This window comes from Aythya fuligula, chromosome 4 (genome assembly GCF_009819795.1).
Source record: "Aythya fuligula isolate bAytFul2 chromosome 4, bAytFul2.pri, whole genome shotgun sequence".
Lineage (NCBI taxonomy): Eukaryota > Metazoa > Chordata > Aves > Anseriformes > Anatidae > Aythya > Aythya fuligula.
The window spans coordinates 48,242,611-48,262,946 of NC_045562.1; the positions used below are offsets into that span (position 1 = coordinate 48,242,611).

Sequence of the window (20,336 nt, forward strand, 5' to 3'; positions counted from 1 at the left end):
TTTTTGCACAGGTACAAAAAATCATATATACTGTACTTCATTCTATTTGACTAGGTCAGCTCAATTAGCTTCTCAACTTTTGCCAAAATTGTAGAAATGTTTGTTTTCCTCATCAATTTTATCAATATAAAGAAATTCTGCAGGGATGAAACCTCCTTTTCTCAAGGTCTTGAATAACGAGTAACGGAAGGCTCAATCAAATCACTAAGTAAGGACATGACTTCATTAATAACCACTTCAAAAGAAAAAAAGTTCAGATATTAGGAGCATTTAGAAGTGTTTAAACTATTTCAAAATATTTAACGCTTTTCAGCTGTATCTCAAATTTCAATTTAATTGAGAAAATCCATTAGGGAAAAGTCCTTAATATATAAATAAGTGCAGCATTCACCTTGTATAAAAGAAAATATGTAAACCAGAATAAATTACAGTACGGTACATGAAACCAATTGACTATAATTTGCCTTTGCAGTTAGCAAAAACTACTGCTGCCACACTTTTAATGGTAATGAATGAAACTCTTTCTGTACATAAAAATAGATATAGATCTGTATAGAGCAAAATTTCTAAGACAATTCACACAGACATAAATGCAAAACTACTGATGTAAATTAATTTACCTTGCTCTCCAAAGTAATTTATTCTTTTTTTTTTTTTTTCCAAAAAACATTAAAAGCAGATGTTTTATTATAACAAAGTAAATTTGTCTTTGCTGCTTACCCGTTCATAATCCATGCTTTTGGAAGCAAGTTGTCGAGATACAAGTTCTTTGCTAGCCTCAAGTTTAACACAGAGTTCTCTCACAGAAGCCAGGTCAGCCAACACAGAAGACTTATCCTGATTTTCCCGTTTAATGTCCTCTTCCAATTTGGACATATTTTTTGTAATGGAGGAGATCTGAGATTCGTATGCTTGTGCTGCCATAATATGCTAAACAAAGACAAATACGGATATCTCTTCATTGCTGAATGTTAACAGTTCTCTTTTAACAGATTTTTTTCCTTTATCCTTCAAAATTAACTTTCCCTATAAAATTACCATCAGAATACATTATTTTCTTCTTCTCTTTCTAAATCACAGCCAAGACGACCTGATAAAAGATCTCTGCAATTTTTAATTCACCATCTTAAAAGGGCAATACAGATATTATACAAGAGTGCAGCATCAGAAGAGAATTAAAGTTTTAAACCCCCCAAATATGATCTATTTCTTAAGTTAGCTTACATTGTTAAGTCTCTTACTCTTCTTTTTGTTAATTAAAAGCATGAGACAGAATGTGGTCAATCCAGAACTATTACACTCTAAATTTTCGTTTTAATGCTATTGGTTCAGCTTTCTGTACTATGTAATCCTAAATCTGGATTTGGACTACTACTACTACCACCACCAAATTTCTGCCTTTACTTCAGCCACCAATGCTTCAAATACTTCATTCAAAGCTTCAAAAGAAATTTAAGAACTAAACTTAGACAGTATTTAGACAATAAAGCTATACGCAAATATTTTGAAGCTGCTAAATAAAAGTTTCTTATAGAGGCAACAGCTTAATAACCATGATCACCCAACAAAAGAGTTCTTAAAATACACACGGATTCTAACTTTGGGATATTAGGGAAAGGAGGTTAGAGAAGGAAAACGCAAGTAATCAGAAGTAGTTACTGTTTCAAAAACTGTCCATATTTGAAACAGTCATGAATAGGAATTAACTACTGTTCAAGCATAAAAAAAAAGTATGTTGACTTTATTACAAACCACTTGAACATATCTCATTTTCCCTGACAGAACTACATTGTGCAAGTTATTACCTCCTGGATTTCTTTTTCCAGAAGTTCTACTCTCTCACGAAGATGTCTCCGATCTGTATCCACACAAAGGAGTTCAAGTCGTACTGAGCTGCTTTCCCCTTCTGCTTGGTGAGCCTTGATTTCCCACTCTTCAGCTTGCGTATGGACCATACGGAACTTCTCTAACAAATCTTGGTTTTCTTTTTCCTAGATGAAACAGCAAAACACTGCAATGATAAGCATAACTTGACATTTTTAATGCCTACTATTTATATATTTTTTTTTTTAGAAGAAAGTAGGAACTTTCTCCATTTTCTTAATCTTATTGTCTTCTCAGTTACTAAATTGCATCATCTCTTTTGCAAATCCAAATAAATACAGTGATGGCACTGAGTTTTACTAAATAGGAATATTTAGATTTAGCGGTCGTTAATAAGTTGCAAAGCTCCAAAGAGAGGGGTTCTTTTGGATCTCTGCGTTGTCAGTGGTCACATTAAGGAGACGTACTGATCCTTAGTGGTCTATCCAAGAAATTCCAGCAGTAGTCTACTTTTAGCCCTTTTACTTACTGCGCTCTTACTAATATTTACATTACAGCAGTGTCTGAAAGACTGATAACCCATTTGGGCATACACACTGAGCAGTCTATCATAAAAGTACAAAACTGCAGACTTTAGTGCTTGCAAGGTATGCACTAATAAAAAAAAAATCCTGCTTGTGAATTTTAGCTTTGCCAACTACAAATGTGTATTATAAGGTGGTGCTTAATTTCTCTTCTTTATTTAGCTCCATTCCTTTCTTCCCCTGTTCATTCAGTGCACTGCAGGATGAGCATATTGCTAATACAAATCAGATTTATCTAGTGAGGAAGGCTACTGCTTGTGAAATTCCTTCATGCAGAACAGAATGAGGGGCATTAGGAAGCAGAAACTCATGATTAAACAGCTGAAAACTGTGCAGAAAAGTAAATCCTTGTCTCCACAGAAAACATTCATATGTAATATTAGACAAATCCCTGAAACCAAACTTTCATAATTCGCCAGCTGCTTCTTGGTACCTGACTTGAATGACTGAATTCCCACTTACCAAAGATCTAGCTACATTTGTAGCTGAAGTGCTTTGGACATATGACATATAATTAAAATCACTCTTAACAACTAAGCTCCAAGTGTTTCAAACTGAAAGTTCAAGGCTAACATATACTACCAACCTTTATTTTTCTCTATGCTTTAGTTTCCACCTGTATGAAGTGTCTGAATTTGCAAAGATTCAGCTAGCACATGAAAGCTAAAGTCAGATAAAAGCTCATTCTTTCCTAACCAAAGTCACATAATAAATTTACTAGTTCATGTTGTCTTCAAATAATCATTTAAAATAAATAGAATCTATAAGATTTAGTTCACACATTTAACACTTTTGAATCCAAGCATCTGGATGAAATACATTTATCAAGAGTGCTGTTTTGTCGGTAAAACAAAAAGTCTGAAATCTTATTAATCATAGAGAAAATATTCTGATATGCTGTTTTTACAATGTCCTACAGCAGAAGAACAGCTAAAATTACTCTTTTTAAAAATTGTCAAATATTAAAAACTATAGTTTAAGCTTGTGTGTTGTCTATTAATCATTGTATAGTACCAGATATTTTACTGTTTGTGTTCTCAAAACTCAAACAGTAGAACAATATTCAAACATATGTCTGTCATTCTGCAGTGTTATGGACAACTGAAATTTTATCAACAGAACTGTGACGTGTCAGAATGTAATCAAAGCTTCAGATCTAGTAAGGCATTGTATAAATTGACTAGGAACTTGAAAATACTGCAGATAAAGTATATGAAAACTAAAAGAAAAAGAGGGATAGGAGGTGGGGAGAGAACAGGACACAAACCCCCATATTTTTTAATTTGTTTATAGTATCCTAACAGAAGCATGTTATACTCTAAACTCAATGACATTACCAAAACCACAATGAGTGCCTACACATTTTATCTTTACCTTTAAAGCCATCAGGCTCTCAAATCTAGAAACTTCAGTTATATAATTATGAACCCTAGTTTTCATTTCTTCTTTTTCACGTATTGCATCTTCAAGCTCAGTACTGACAGCCTAAAAAGATTACAAAAAGGCAAAACAGTGCATTAGAATAAATTAATCACCATATATTACTCTATCAGACAATCAAAGTAATTACATATGCCCTAGATTTTATTCTATTCTACTTTTAAGTAATTTAGTCAAATTCCCTTGGGTTTTGTAGGGTTCAAAAAATATTCCCTATTACCTTAGCGACACGAAAGAGTTCTCCAGGCAAGAATATCACAGAACAAATGTGAAACAATGAACATCATACCAGTTCACAAAATCCACAGATTCCCTGATGACACACCTGTCTGATCTTTGGAAAAGTCAATACATGCATATCTGGGGACTGGGAATTTTTTATTTATTTATTTATTTATTTATTTATGATTCACTATCCCTGATAAATTAAGTTTTGGTGTGCCAAATTACTACAAAAAAAACTCAAAAACTTTAAAATAAACATTCTGATGTTAGAAAGTTGAGTTGCAAGATAAGTTAATTAAAGGCATTTGTAAGACCATATTTAAACATAAAAAATGCTCCATGGAATTTGAGATGTTGGAACTGCTAAATCTGGCCCTCTCTCAGGTTCAGCAATTCCCTTCATCTGTGTCCTCAAGCCAGGAGAGCCAAAAAGGCAAGTATGTTCTATCCCCACTATCAAATGTGGAGGAAATGGAGGATATTTCTTTTCCTTTTTCTTTTCATGGTATGTTAATATTAATTAACAGCAGTCTTCCCACTCTGTGCCTTACTTAGCTTATACTGAATTCAGGTCTTCCAAAGCACACTGGGAAGCTTTAGTCATCATATTATGATAATATTTAACACTTCATCATATTAGATACCTGTGAATGACATTTCTAATCTCAATAATGCACCTGTATGTTTATGTAGTGTACCATATCTTTTACAAAAATGATTCAGAGTGCTACCTCGAGTACTGTGTTCAGTTTTGGGCCCCTCGCTACAAGAAGGACATGGAGGTGCTTGAGCGGGTGCAGAGAAGGGCGACAAAGCTGGTGAGGGGCCTGGAGAACAAGTCCTACGAGGAGCGGCTGAGGGAGCTGGGCTTGTTCAGCCTGGAGAAGAGGAGGCTCAGGGGCGACCTTATCGCTCTTTTTAGGTACCTCAAGGGAGGCTGTAGCGAGGTGGGGGTTGGCCTGTTCTCCCACGTGCCTGGTGACAGGATGAGGGGGAATGGGTTTAAGTTGAGCCAGGGGAGTTTTAGGTTAGATGTTAGGAAGAACTTCTTCACTGAAAGGGTTGTGAGGCACTGGAACAGGCTGCCCAGGGAAGTGGTGGAGTCACCATCCCTGGAAGTCTTCAAAAGACGTTTAGATGTAGAGCTTAGGGAAATGGTTTAGTGGGGACTGTTAGCGTTAGGTCAGAGGTTGGACTCGATGATCTTGAGGTCTCTTCCAACCTAGAAATTCTGTGATTCTGTGATCACTTATAGCGTCTTGAACATTTTAGCTTCAGACTCAGCTGAATTGATGGAATGGAAATACATGGATTAACAAACACGTCTCTCATTACTTCTAGGGTTGGCATTTACAATGAATTCAAACAAGCATTTGTGTCTCAGCATCAAAACTGTACAAAGCCTTTGAACCTCATGAAGCAATAGTTGTATTAGTTTGAATGGGCAGTATAGAGTTGCAACAAAACTCTGGGCTAGCTCTTTAAATCAGTCACATATACTCTAACTAGTTTTTCTGATGTTTAACCCAATAAAACTATCACACAAAGAATCACACATAATTTCTAGGTTGGAAGATACCTCAAGATCATCGAGTCCAACCTCTGACCTAACACTAACAGTCCCCACTAAACCATATCCCTAAGCTCTACATCTAAACGTCTTTTAAAGACAATGTTACTTACCCTACAAACACTGGGCATTTTTGCTATAGAACATCCACATGCACATTCTATTGCATCTACTGCATCCACTTCATGCACTTGGAACCGGGAGGCTTTTGGCCAGCAGTAACCAATCGGTCTACAAAACTCTCTCATTATTCCCCAACACTTTACGTGAGGGATGAACAAGACTGCATGCACTTCAGGTACTCCCAGTCATGGAGCCCAGCCCCAAAGAATTCCAAGTAAGAACAGATGGAGCAATGCTGATTGGAAGCATGCAGATGGACATGAACTATGTATGCTGCTTGTGCTCTTTGAAAGAATTAGCCTTGCACAACAGTGGTGGTTTCTTGTGAACCTTGGGGAACACTTCAGGATGAAGGTGCCACAACAGTAACAGTGATGGTGATAATCTCACAGTACAATTAACTGAATCTCTCAGCTACTTCTATGGTAGGGGTTTCTTTTAACCTACAAAAAGCACCAGCTTGAAACAGCCCATTTTTCTACAAAATATTCAACAATAACCTAATTAAGTAGACTAATCTTCAAGATGTTAAGGATGTTATTTCAACTTTGATTCTATAACCGACGTAAGTTTAACTCATGCATTTAGAGCATGCCCTTTCAAGGAAAAGTATTCAGCCAGCCACAACTGAAGGAGATGGTATGCCTCTCCACTGGTAAGGCTGACCACTAGTACACACAAACCAACACTCTGAGCCCACCAGGCAATCAGAAACCACTTCCCACCTATTTTTTGGCCTAAAGCTACTGACTGTCAAGCTGTTAGCAAGTACGTTATGACTCTGAACCAGTGAGAGCTAAGAACAGATGAAATCATGTAAAACTAATATAAATAAGTAAAATAAAACTCTGCAAGCAAAGTACCTGCACAGAATCACCACAGAAAAAAAAAAAAAAAAAAAAAAAGCTGCAATGCACAGCTGAACTGATACCATCTCAGCAGACACCTACCTTACCAATGCAAAGACAACCCAGTAAGAACATTTCTCTAGACACCTTTGAATTCACCATTTCTAAAAATCCCACACAACCTTGACATAATGGAAAGGGAACCCCTCCTATTCCCATCGACTTTGCATCCTTATCCATTCCTGAAATCAGGAAACAAATTCAGACTATTCAGGACTACCATAACTTAAAAATAAGTTTTCTTCACTCCCTCTAACCTGTAGCTTTTAAACTCTGCTGTATTTTCTCCCCCAAAACTGACTTTTCCCAATTTATCACTGGAAGCACAGTTCCTGCAGAACAACACACAGAAATGGAAACTGATCTTACCAGACCTGGAGAATAAACAGCTGACAACACTTTTTTACAGCCACCATTACCAAGGCTCACAGAAAATAAACATTAAAATCTACATTCCAAAACACGCTTATCACAAATGTGGCATAATTTACCCAATACATCCAATGCTTTGTGGAAACCAGATGGATAAAACTAAAGAATCACTATGTACCAAAAGGTATTTGGATGTACTAACAATCTTTTCTTTCCTCTCCCTATTTATGAACTAACTAATAACCTGACATTTGCTTCTACAATGTGTTACTCTCTCAATATCCTCCCTGTTCCACAGATAATAAATACAAATTTTATTTATTCTTTTTACCAATAACTATCAAGTGATATAACCAAGTTAAATTCATTATAGGATAAAACAGTTGTGCCATCAACTTATTTAAATTTATATTTTAATTTGGGGAGGAGTGACTAAACTGAAAACTCATTTATTTTTCCCCCACTGTACTGAATATAAAAATACCCAGAATAATTGCTTTTACATTTTCTTCCCTGTTAATAGTGTTCTCAGTGTTCAAGAAATGCCAATAATTAATCATATTCAATCAAAACTCATGATGTAGCAGTTTTGATGTGCAAGCAAGCAATAAATTAACTCTTCAACAGCATGTACTGCCTTCATACCTGGTTTTCTCTGGTCATTGTAGCGAGGTCATCTTGTAATCGTCTGTTTTCTTTCAGAGCCATTTCCTTTACTCTTCCTGTTTCTGCAAGCTCCATGTGGGATGCATCAAGCTGGCGATGTAAGCTAGATATCTCACGGTCTCTGCTGCTCAGCATGTCCTTTAGCTGACTGTCAAGAGAAGGATTTTGAAAAAACTTATTTAAGCTGTCCCTTCTCACACTATACTGCATACTGCTGAAAATTATCAAACGTGGACTTTATATATACATAAAAGGCTGTGTTTTTTTTTTTTGCTTGTTTTTTGTTGTTTGTTTTTTTATGAGGTACAATTCTTGCTCTCTGAAGGCTGACAAACACAAGCAGAAGCTAAACATAAACATAAGTTAAGGATGTAACATGTTAGTATGTACAAATAATATGGGCTTAGTCTTCACCTTTGAAGACACGATATGAAAAAAGTTACACATTTATTAAGCAAACAGCAATTACAGATACTTGTGTTTACCTGCGTCTGTTAGTGATTACAGTGTATTAGCAGTTGCATATTAATACCATAAAGGAAAAAGACAAACTTCCCTGGATAGCTTAGACTTAAAAGGCATCAAGCAAAACAGTAAGGAAGAGGTTACACAGAAAACTAGAAATATAAATATGAGAATTTCAGCAGACATTTGCACTATTTTTTTTGCTGCAGATAATTTACGTATCAATGTACCAAATACTCAGTTACACTGGCACTGAGATGTTGAAATATTGCTGTTTAAGTATTTTCTTTTTAAAAGCTATAGGTTTAAAAGTGATGCTTAAAAAGGAGGCAAGAAGGAAAGATCAGACAAAACCCAGCTAAAAACTAAAGATACTTTAATAAGGACTGTACTGATAGCAAAACCTAGAAGAATTAATTTGCCAATAATTAGAATTCAGCTCGAGTTATACCTGAGTAAATCTAATAATATCTAGTGGCATAATTAGAATACTAAAAAGCCACTTCTTAATTGAGAATTAAGAAATGTTAACAATTTGGGAAAATAAAAATAGACAAACAATCGTTAATTGCTGCGTTAACAGTACCCTAGCAGTCTGCAATTAATTGCATGGGAAGTCTCTTCAAAAGTTATATGCATCTTTCTCTACAACATGTACTCCTTTACTTGACTTAAACAGAATGAAGCCCTTTTCAACAAAGTACATAAAATTGCCATCTACTTTCATTTTAAGATCACTGAAGATATTTATCGGAGAAAAAAATCACTGAATAAACTGATCTAGCCTTTACTCACTCTGTTGATGACTCCAGCTCAGAGAGAGTTAGACGTAAATGAGTAATTGTTTTTTCCTATGAAAATAAAAGCAAAAATTGTACTAGGTATTATTATATTGCAACACTCCAAGATAGCTCAAGTTAAATAATTTTATTCAACTTTTCATCTGCAAGTAATTGCATCTTTGCACATTCAAATTTCCAAGCTTCTTTATTGAGACAGGATTGTCTTGTCAAAAATAGACGGAAGACTGCAAAGGATTCTGCCAACTCAAGCTGGAACCATGTATCTCAATATAAACCTCCAAGTGGAAAATAGGAAGAATACTTTTATATTTTCTTGGAGTGTATAGGGAACACACTAACAATCATAATTAAAGCTTTATTGAGTTGACAAATGACTTTGTATTGCCTAGGTCCAAACACAGAGTTCACGTGATGCCTAGAGCTCTGCCCAAGTTTTGTTATCAAGGCAAAATGTCTCCCTAAATCCTAAAGGCTTTACAAATCCCCAGATGGGAGTGTGAAGTAGCACATACCTTGTTAGCTATGTTGTCATCTAAGCATGCAATTCTTTCTGTTTTTTCATCTACAGTTTCTTGAAGACTGTCCTTTTCTTTGTCCAAAACAGTAATGGTACTTCTAAGCACATTGACTGCCTCATCGTGTGAAGTGCTCTTCTGATTTAACCTATCTATAAATAAAGCAATAAGTACTCTTGATTTTAAAAATAGGAAATAAAAGCAAAAATAACTAGTGATCACCTATTTCCTCCTCTAGCTTTATAATTTCTTCTTGAGCTGACTGCAGTTCATCCTTTTTGAGAGACAATCGGTGCTGTAAGTCCTCAACAGACCTCTGGAGTTGTTCATTTAAGAGCCTGGAAAACCAGTACACAGTTGAAAGAAGTTTGGGAACTAACTCAGGATCTTTAACTTGTGGCTCTTGAGCTGCTTGAAATGCTGGAACAGTTCCAGTGTAACCTCACGATCGGACTGTGTCATACTAACCAATCCTCTCCCTCTTAGACAGGGAGGGAGAAAACTATTATAGACTGCTGAGACCAATACCACCTGGTTGCTCTGGACTCCTGTGGCACATCCACCTTAACATCATTTCAAAATGATGCTATGGAATAACCATGATAATCCAAAATACTCATGTCCTCTGATTTTTGTTACTAGAAAAGCTTTTCCTTTTTTCAGTCCAGAATACCATGCATCGGCAGGTGAAGATCACTCTCACTTAATTTAGAATTAAACTTTAGAGGTAAAAAGGAGCCCTAAACACAGCAATAGCAAAATGCCACCATGCATGAAGTGAAACCAAATGCTAAATGGATTGCAGCCCTGTTCCTCATCTCCCACACTTTTAAGCACTGATGCTTCTGATGCTTTTTTCTAAAACTGAAAAGAATCTAACAAGATACTCCATGATGTCACAGTTTTACAAACAAATACACTAATGATTTTACCAACAAATAGCCTTTGGAGTGTTGGATGAACTGAGCCTTGCTTCTGAGCTTCAGCTCTTCAGTTATCTACCCCTGCCACTGTACTGTATAACAGTACAGAAATATAGTACAGAAGAATAGTACCATTTTGCAATAAATATGTATTTTTGGGGTGTGGAATGGGATGTGGGGTGGGACATGACATCTCGTTTACAGCTCTATCTGTTTTGTAGTGCATCTTGTACCCAAGGCTCTCATTTCTACCTATATCAAATTCCTGAATTTCCAAATCTCCACCCAGATTTATTCAGTTATCCATTTCCACATTTTCTAAGGCCTCTTTTTGTCCCACCACATTTACCTGATGGGAGCTCTAAAACAACTTTAAGGGTCAGCATTGAGTCTGCAAGTTTAAATAGGCCTTAAAAATACATGGGTATACTTAATCCTACACTTCAAGTGGGTCAAATCCCTGCAGACTGGGCCTACGGATCTTAAGATGCCAACTTGCAGAACTGTAGTATATTTGTAATAGTGCTAGCATATGACAGAGGCTGACGAAAGAAAACAGCTCAAACGAGATGTCATTACAGACTGGCTCTCCATGAACCACTCAACTGTCAAGTATCAATAATGCTTGGCATAAAATCTGCAGTATTATTGACACCTCTGTAAAACGAGCACAATTTGATCCCACTGCTGCAGTTTGAAGGCATCTGTCTTCATTTTAGCAAACAGTATTTGAAAGTCCTTTTAGAAATTTTCTGTTCTGCTACATTCATAAGCAGATATACGGTTGTTGGAGGAAACAGTTCAAGGAGAAATTTTTCATTCACTGCTAGCCACAAAAAGCAGCAATGTATCTGGTCATCAAATATGTCCAGAAGGAGTTCACTGTGAAAGCTACCACAGCACTTTCCTTACTCCAATTTACATTTCCTTAAGACAAAAACAGTACCAAGGTGTATATATATAAAAGTATTTTATAGTCTTTCCCAACAACTCATCTCTGCTATATGTTCATTGAAGAAACAAAATAATGTTACCATCTGTGAAAGAAAATTACATTTTGCATTAGACTTACTGAAGTGAGCAAAGCTCAGCTTTAAATTGAGAAGAATCATCAGACGTCTGGGCAAGTTTATTGGACTTCAATTTCAATTCATTTTCCAAAGAGTTTATTCTTTCTTTCAGGATAGAGATTGTACTCTTTAGTTCACACCTTTCCAATTCAAACTACAATTAAAAAAAGGCATGTTATTATTTAAGGAAACTATCACAACTTGGTTTTTAAATAAAACTAAATTGAACAGAGCTAGCAAAATTAATTGCTTGAAATGTCTATCCTATTCTAGAATAAAGGCTTGCTTGGTTAAAAAAAAATGTACTTACTTCATGAATATTATTTTCCAGTTCTGAAATATCATGCTGCATCTTTGATTTTTCAAGGTTAGCTGTTTCTTGCTGAATCTGAGGTAGAAACATGGGACTACATGTAATAAGATACATTATGTTTAAATGTAAAAATCTATAAGAAAACACTACTCTACTTCTGAGATGCATAACCTAATGCAAAGTTCTCTATAAAACCAGAGAGCAATAGCCGAAAATACACCGCTCCAGTTCAATATACATATAAACAATAATAATAATTAAAAAAAAAAAGAATCAGAGTTCTGTTAAAGGAAGCATATCTTTATATTTGGTACCAATTGAATTAATACTCGTGAGCTTCTGCAGAAAGATTACAGAGCTACAGGGCAACAGAAAGGGTCACAAGCACATGTAGGTTAGCACTCAAAGAACATCTTCAAAGTAGTACATACACATAAAAATATTCTGTGGTTGGGGCTTCATATCTACACTCTACGCATAAGGAGATGCCATGTTTGCTTGCAGACAGACACTTCAAGCACGTTCCTCTACCCCATCCCCACTTAGCAACTGAGTTTGCCATGATAACTCAGACAACTAACTCACCCAGCTCTCTCAAGTGATTTTGAAATTAGACAAGTTGAAAAGTTACTGAAAAGTGGAACTGACAGCCAGACACAAACACAGCAAAATTTCTAAGTCTTTCCCATATACCACCTTACTGCAAGCAATTTAGCTAAAAAAACAACTTACCTTTATTTTTTCTTTTAGGCTTTCCTTTTCTGCCATTAGTCTTCTAAAGTCAGTCATTGCAACGGCTCTTTCTTCTTCCACATGACTTTGAGAAACTAAATTATGTTTTGCTTCTCTTCTCAGCCTGTTTAATTCACTCTGAGACTTTAAAAAGTTATCGTTGTTAGCGTACATGGATTGCAATTAATACAGTGTAAATGCTGACAGAAAGTTTCAACACTGTTATTACAATAGAAGTACTATTATAGTCCCATTTTTCCCTAGATAACCAAAATCTATTTCGAGTCACACAGTGTCATGACAACTTATGCTGCCAACATACTTGGCATCCCTCTGTTGTTCCAAGTATAAACTAACTTCACTTGTTTTCTCATCATTTAAGCACTACTACTACTACTATTTTTTTCCAGCCTGTATGCTTTCTCATGCATTCTTTTGATTTTTTCTCATTTCTCATTTTTTTCCTCATTTCCAAATGCCAGTAGAAAGTTAGAATGGCTCTTAACTTAATAATGAACATTGGAACGCATGGTTTTATTAACAATTTTAAAAAGTAGGTACATATTTTATTGTTCTTTGTTATTTTCCAGTAGGTCTAGACTCCTCAAGTTCTATTATAGAGTGGATTTTTTTCTTTTTAAACGAGCAGTAGTAAGATAAGTGCTAATCAGTTATTTCAATGCCAGTGATAAAGAATCTCTTCTTACCTGTTCATAAAGAATACTTAATCTGTCCCTTTCTGCAGTCAATAATTTGACATTGGATTGAATTTCTATCATATGTTTTTCAAATCTGTCTAACATGGACTGTAGCTCATCTCTTTCTCTGGTGACCAATCTAAGATCTTCACTCTGCAAAGTGATTAGTAAAATTTAGGTTCAAATATACTAATTAAAATATCTGGATAATTAAGTAATGCAAATAAGAAAGAACTCATACAATTAATAATACACGAAAAGTATAAGTCTAATACATTTTAATTCCCAGCAATGCCAGACTTCTTGTATAACCTAACAATGAGAACTAACTGTTAAAAACAAAAAGCAAACCAGCTAACAATAAGATTTCAAAGTTTTTTTTATTTCTTTATCATCTATTTATTTCAAACAAACCGATCAATAATGAATCAATGTTACTGTAAAATGTGAATAGGGAAATAAAAACAAGTTCATTGAAGTTACTCTTGGTTAATTTTTTATGCTAAGAATGTATAATCAGTAAAAACCAAAAAAACGCTACACATTTACTGCTACTGAAAATACATTCAAAAGCTCCCTTAATAAATCTACAATGTATCTGTGTTATTTTTCCAGCCTGTGTTGACAATAAAAAGATTACCTTCTCTGGAGTCCTACGGCTTGGGCTAGGCCTTCGTTTTATCATTTTCTGAAGGTATTCTAATTCTCGCTTATAATAATCTCTGTCATCTTCTAAAGTTTTTACAAACGCATCCAGACGAGAAGGAGATTTGTCTCCCAAGGCTATCCCATATTCTAATCTCATTCTTTCTATTTCTAGGACAAGTTCGCGTTCTGCAGAAACAGAAATAAAAACAACTGTATAGGAACCATAAGAATTTCACCAGAAACATTTGCATTTGGAAGGGAGTAAACCCAGCAGCTGCCTAAGCACAAGATCTGCTGAAAAGTCCTGGCTCACTGCTGTCTACACACAGGTCAGTAGTTTGCTTTGCAACCAATTGAGATCTAATGGTACAGTGGGGCTGTGTCTGTAGATGCAGACTGAGGGATGTGATTATTCCCTTTTACTTAGGGTTCATTAGATCACATTTATGATATTGTATCCAGTTTTGTATCCCTAGTACAAGAAAGATGTTGAGTGAGTCCAAGCTAGTCCTAGGAGCAGAATACTTGCCCTGTTAAGGAATAGCTGAAGGAACTGGGCTTGTTCTAACTAGAAAAAAGAGACAGCTCATGGGGGACCTAAGAGCAGCATGAGAGGTGTTTATAGATAAGATGGAGCCATTTTCTTCACTGATGTGCATAGTGGGTAAATGAGAAACAATGGTGATAAATTGCTGCAGGAAATAGAAGGAAAACATTTTTACTCTGAGCATAATAAACATTGTAATGGGTTGCCTAGAGAGACTGAGATATCCACATCCTTGGAGGTTTTTAAATTAAAACTGGAAAAAGCTCTTGAACGCAGTCTGAAGTCATTCACTCAAAGAGTGAATAAAAACAGTTTGGGATGAAATAAATTATTTCGTAAGAAACTGCCATATTATTGTTATTAGGATGTCAAGTGGGATCACAATTCAGTTGTGTAAGTTCAACTTTTGGTTCTCAAAAACAGAATGAAAACACGCTTTTGTGACCAAATATTTCACTTAACTTACAATTCAAGAATTTCAGTCTTCTTTTCCGTTGATATATTAGTATTATTAGTCACTCAGTATTATTAACTGCAAGATTTTTTATTTCAAAATTTAAAGGAATATAATTTACATTTGACCATTTACCTTTTATTTCAAAGTTTTCAGTTTTTTCCATCAGTCTTTGTTTCTCTTGTTCAAGCTGATTTAACAGTACTTCCAGATTTTCTTTGTCATCTGTTTTTCCAAAGAGTTCTTCACTCAGCCTCTCGTTCTGTCTACGACACGAGCACAAGTCCTGCAGTAACAAGTATTATTAAAAATAAATAAATAGAAGTGCCAATTGATACATTTGGAAAAAGCTATTTAACATTTTGTTAAGCTTCTGGTATTCAACACTGTGTACTTCTATTTAGCTCACATGTTTTATGCTGTAATATTTGTTAATTTGGCAATCATTCTTTATACTACTGTATGTTAAATCAATGTGAGCCTTACTTCCTACAGTTTGCAAACAGGAATGAAACAAGGAAGATTCACTCTTGCTTAATTCAGCTCGTATTTCAAGAAATAAATTAGGAGCACAGTGAAATGTAAACATGGAAAAAAAGCAGCAACTACAGAAACAAAAACTTTTAAATGGCATTTAGAAACACTGCTGGTGTTAAAACAGATCACAACACTGTATCTCAGTCAGCTCAATCTTGCAGCTTAGCAAATGCTGCTTGGTATATATTTCCTACAATTTTGTGCTCAGAGAATATTTTCATATTTTCAAGTTCATTAGAAATACTAAAACAACACACGATATGCAACTAATACACAACCTGCTATATGCTGATAAGAGTTTGGTAATGCTGTTATTTTTCATCTGGGCTACTAAACTTTGTTTCTATGTATGCAAGTTGTGCATAATTATTCACATGCTGGTGAAGAGCCAAAGTAGTTCCTCCATCCTCTGGGATGTCATTGTTAGTTTGTGGTAAAAATGGTTATGTCAAGGAAGGTACAACTGTGGATATCAGAAATATTACTAGCAAAAGGTATAATAAGGTCACAGTGAAGCATAGTGTCTATAGAGCTTTCTTTAAGCTTATTTTTGAAACAATGTGATGTAGCTTCTTTAGCTCTTACATTTTTTACACTAGTTTAAGAGAATTTGAGGATACCATGAAAGTTTTCCTTAAACAAGGCATTGGTGAATTTTATAACATATGAGAGAAACATGGATTACAGAATGATAAAAACACTACAAAGAATGCTTGAATAGAAAATATTTTTACTTACTGATTTAAGCCTTGCTATTGTTTCTTCAAGATCCTGTATTTCACCATCTTTTCTTTCAATTTCTTTCTACAAACCAAAATTAATTTTTACGTTAAAAGTTGCATATCCAAAATAACAATTCCTTTGTTATAAAAATTAAGCAAATGGATCTTTTTAAGAAATAAAGTATTATTATCTCCTTGTAATCTGCCAAAATTTATGTTTACATATCCACTAAAGCTCCTATAAATGGAAATTACATAAAACTTGCAGCATACACACTCATTTTGAGCACAACTAATAAATGAATTGTTGCATGACTCTTCTTAGAAGAACAGAACACCCTCCAAACACAGGCATCACTCTTGCATATGTCTGTTACTTATCAATAGTTTAAGGTATCTCAGAATTTTGTTTCATACTGAACTAACAGAAGAAGGAAGACAGACTGCCTCTTAACTGAACTAATCTCACCCAATACAGTAACGAGAAAAAATTGCTGTGATTAATCTTCCTTTAGCCAATAGGTAACTCATTGCAATTAAAAAAAGGTAACCTGAGAGCTAAGCAGATCCTACTCTTGTAAAACATCATTGATTACCTTTGCTTCTCCTATTTCTTTATCTGCAGTCTCAAGTACAATTTCCTTGTGTCTTTCCAACTGCTGTGCCAAATGGTCTATTTCATTCAGTTCTTGACACAGTTCTTCATTTTTATTGCTTAAGTGCACAACCTCACTAGTCACATTTTGTTTAGTGTCCAAGAGGTCTTGGATTCGATTTTCAAGTTCTTTGTTTGTTTGCTGAAGATATTCAACCTAAAAGATATTTTTCATTAAAATGTTAATGTGTTGTTAAAAATAGACGGCAAAAGCTCCTCCCAGTCCTCTGAAATACAGTATTTCTATATCCACGGTATAAAAAGGATATCCTGTTAAAAATGACTAGATTTTCTATTCTTATAAATTAATAAATATCAACATGAAAAGAATATGATTTTACAGGTGTGCAAGGCGAAGGAATTCATTACTATACTGTTCTCTACATAGGTTCCAAACCCTGAATTTTATTCTAAAAACAAAGCACTAAAAAGCAGAGATCCGTATAGAAACCTGTCTTGTGCATCAGTCTGGTAGATACAGGGCACTTAATGTTTCCCTTAATTTCACAAGATGTGAAGACAGTTTCTGCTGTCCAGCTTTCCAGTATATTTGCTAGGCTTAAATTCGCTGTCACTCCTTCACAAAAATGAAGCTTTACAGATCAGATTCCCCAAATCTAGCTTGCCTCCAACACAGGTCTGCACCTTAAACACATTTCCAGAAATCCTGCTCTAGAGACATTGTTTCTCCCAGTATACCTTTCCCTGCAAGTACAGGGAAGAGAGGCAGAGGCATAGAGAAGGAAAAAAAAAAAAAAAAAAACAAACACATATAAACACTAAATTACACTATGTGGGGAAATGGGAGCCTGAAGTACCTTGAAAAACATAACAGAAGTGCTGCGCTTCCATCTCCACACAACTTTCCTCAAAACTCCAGAAAGTTTCTCCCGAAAGAAAGTGTTGCTGTAGGCCCAGAAGACAGCCTGAGCACTCCCATAGCCATAAATGCTACTATGCAGAGATATCCATCTGTTTGTACTCAGAGAATAAAAGTGGTCTGTTGGCACTGAGCCTGAACAAACAGCCTCAATGGCCCAAAATCAGCTCTGTGAAGCTCTGGAAACACTGCATATACACCTGGGCTCACTCTTGGTACAATCAATATGTCATCAGCACAACTCACTAATTCAGTATCACTTTCCTGCTTTGGCAGGGGGTTGGACCTAATGATCTCTTGAGGTCCCTTCCAACCCCTACAGTTCTGTGATTCTGTGAATACAGCAGTACTGCTTCCAAGTCATTGCTCTTACCATATTTTTGCAGCACTGCTAATAAGCTCTGCAGCCTGGCTCTGCGTGCCACTGTACATCACATACAAACAGTATACAAATGGTATACGGATGGTATAAATCCAGAGATGGACTATACTTGATCTATATTCCTGCCTGCCTTGTATTTGTTTTGGAAATTCTCATTTTGAGACCAATATCAAATGCATGCCAATACACACATTAAACACAAACATCTTTATTTTAAGCTTATCCTTTCCTTGCAAGTCTATGTTGGAGTAAAGGTGAGGACCATTTGAATTAAAGATGATTCCTTGCTACTCAATGAGATTATTTGCAGGAATACTCCTCTTCATAAGTAAGTATTACCAATCTTAGTTCCTAAAAACATAAATGGCACATGCAAAATATGTTTCTGAAAAAAATAAGAACTTTTAAACTTTGCCAAAACAGTGTAATAAACAAACGTCCTGAATACTCTCAGATTAACATTACTATATGCAGATGTGAGTTCATAGAATTATTTACAAAAAAACACAGGCTTTTAAAACAAGAAATGAAATTTATTTAGAGAAGGAAGACTACCACCTGAAAAGTAACACAAGCTAAATTGGTTGATTTTATACCTAAGAGTGATTTTTTAAAAAAATGACCTAAAAGTTGTTGGGCTTTGTTGTTTTCTTTTAGACTGCTTGTATTTTGTGAAGTTTTGACTAATCAACAGTAATTAATATATTACCTGCAAATTTAAATGGGCAATAAGCTTCTCATTACTTTTACTTCTCGATTCCAGAGATATAACCTCATGAGAACGACCACCATCCAATGCTAGCATTAGGCGTTCTATTTCTTTGTCTCTAAGCTCAACCTTCAAGGAAAAAAGAATAGCTCAATTTATGCAAGTTATAACAGTTGTATTTCACAACCCCTACAATGCTTTAACAATGAGGTTAAAATAAAATCAATGTCATTTAAAGGGCTACCACAGCCAAATAATTATTAAAAAACACAACTGTAAACATACCTGCTTACTGTAGTTTTTCATTCCACTTTCAGATATCTCCAGTTTTTCCTGTAGCTCTGTTACTTCTAACTGAAGTTCATGAATTCTGAAATGTAGCAATATACTGTTTGTGTGGATTCACGGAAGAATCATACACACACACAAATTCAATACTAGTATTTTCTCTTTGCTCCTGAATGGAAAAATTTCACTAAAAGAAAACAAAACAAAAAAATAGGAGGAAATTCTTCACTCAAAGGGTGGTGAGGCGCTAGAACAGGTTGCCCAGAGGCTGTGGATGCCCCATGCCTGGAGGTGTTCAAGGTGAGGTTGGATGAGGCCCTGGGCAACCTGGTCTGGTGGGTGGCATCCCTGCCCATGGCAGGGGCTTGGAACTGGATAGTCTTTAAGGTCCCTTCCAACCCGATCCATTCTATGGTTCTATGAAAACAGTTTTGTTGATTTAAAATGTTAATTCTGAAGCTGTTGTTTGAGACGCTGTGGCAGGTTGAACTTGCTTGGCTGTCAGACCCCCAACCAGTTCTTCTGTCACTCCCCCTCCTGAACAGGATAGGGGGAGAAAATAAGATGAAAATAAAAGGTCATGGGTTGAAATAAAGGCAGGCCCATTGCTCATCAATTATTGCAAAACAGACTCACCTTGGGGAAGATTAAATTAATTTACTATGAATCAAAATAGAGTAGGATGATGAAAAACAAAGACAAACCAAAAGCACTTCCTCCTACCACCACTTCTTCCTAGGCTCAATTTCACTCCTTCATTCCTGACTATTCTACTTCCTCCCATACTCAGGCAGTTTAAAAATGGGGGATGCGGTCAGTTCACAACACTTAGTCTCTGGAGCTCCTTCCTCATCACACTTTTCTGCTGCTCTGGCATGATGACCCTTCTATGGGATACCACTTTTCAAAACCTGCTCCAGCGTGGGTTCCTCTTCATGAACCACAAGTCCTGCCAGGAGTCTGCTCCTGTGTGGGCTCTCCCTCCACAGGCTGCAGCTTTCTTCAGGGCATATCCACCTGCTCTGGTGTTGTGTCCTCCATGGGCTAACACCATGAATATCTGCTCCAGTGGGCAACAGGAGGACAGCCTGCTCCACCGTGGTCTTCTCCATGGACTTTAGAGGAATCTCTGCTTTCCCCTCCTTATTCACTGACCTTGGTGTCAGGATAGTTTCTCACATTCTTCTCACTACTCTCTCTAACAGCCACTGTGATTTTTTTTAACCTGTTCTTGAATATATTCTCACAGAAACACCATTAAGTTGGCTGGTGGGCTCAGCTTT

General features: G+C 35.8%; 1 protein-coding gene across 2 annotated transcripts in view; it reads right to left on the reverse strand.

Annotated features, from left to right (window-relative positions):
• CEP135 (centrosomal protein 135) overlaps positions 1–20,336 on the reverse strand; it is a 30,206-nt gene that overhangs the window by 5,972 nt on the left and 3,898 nt on the right. The window contains exons 6-22 of one of the 2 annotated variants that reach the window (XM_032187532.1): positions 19,051–19,135; positions 18,766–18,894; positions 16,736–16,951; positions 16,156–16,221; positions 15,016–15,166; positions 13,872–14,065; positions 13,241–13,384; positions 12,534–12,677; positions 11,799–11,876; positions 11,491–11,642; positions 9,718–9,833; positions 9,493–9,647; positions 8,973–9,028; positions 7,692–7,860; positions 3,783–3,893; positions 1,806–1,991; positions 721–930 (exon numbers count right to left, since the gene is read on the reverse strand). In XM_032187532.1, the coding sequence (XP_032043423.1) occupies positions 721–930; positions 1,806–1,991; positions 3,783–3,893; positions 7,692–7,860; positions 8,973–9,028; positions 9,493–9,647; positions 9,718–9,833; positions 11,491–11,642; positions 11,799–11,876; positions 12,534–12,677; positions 13,241–13,384; positions 13,872–14,065; positions 15,016–15,166; positions 16,156–16,221; positions 16,736–16,951; positions 18,766–18,894; positions 19,051–19,135 (2,362 nt within the window). The remainder of the gene's footprint in view (positions 1–720; positions 931–1,805; positions 1,992–3,782; positions 3,894–7,691; positions 7,861–8,972; positions 9,029–9,492; positions 9,648–9,717; positions 9,834–11,490; positions 11,643–11,798; positions 11,877–12,533; positions 12,678–13,240; positions 13,385–13,871; positions 14,066–15,015; positions 15,167–16,155; positions 16,222–16,735; positions 16,952–18,765; positions 18,895–19,050; positions 19,136–20,336) is intronic. The other variant, XM_032187533.1, reaches the window with a different exon arrangement.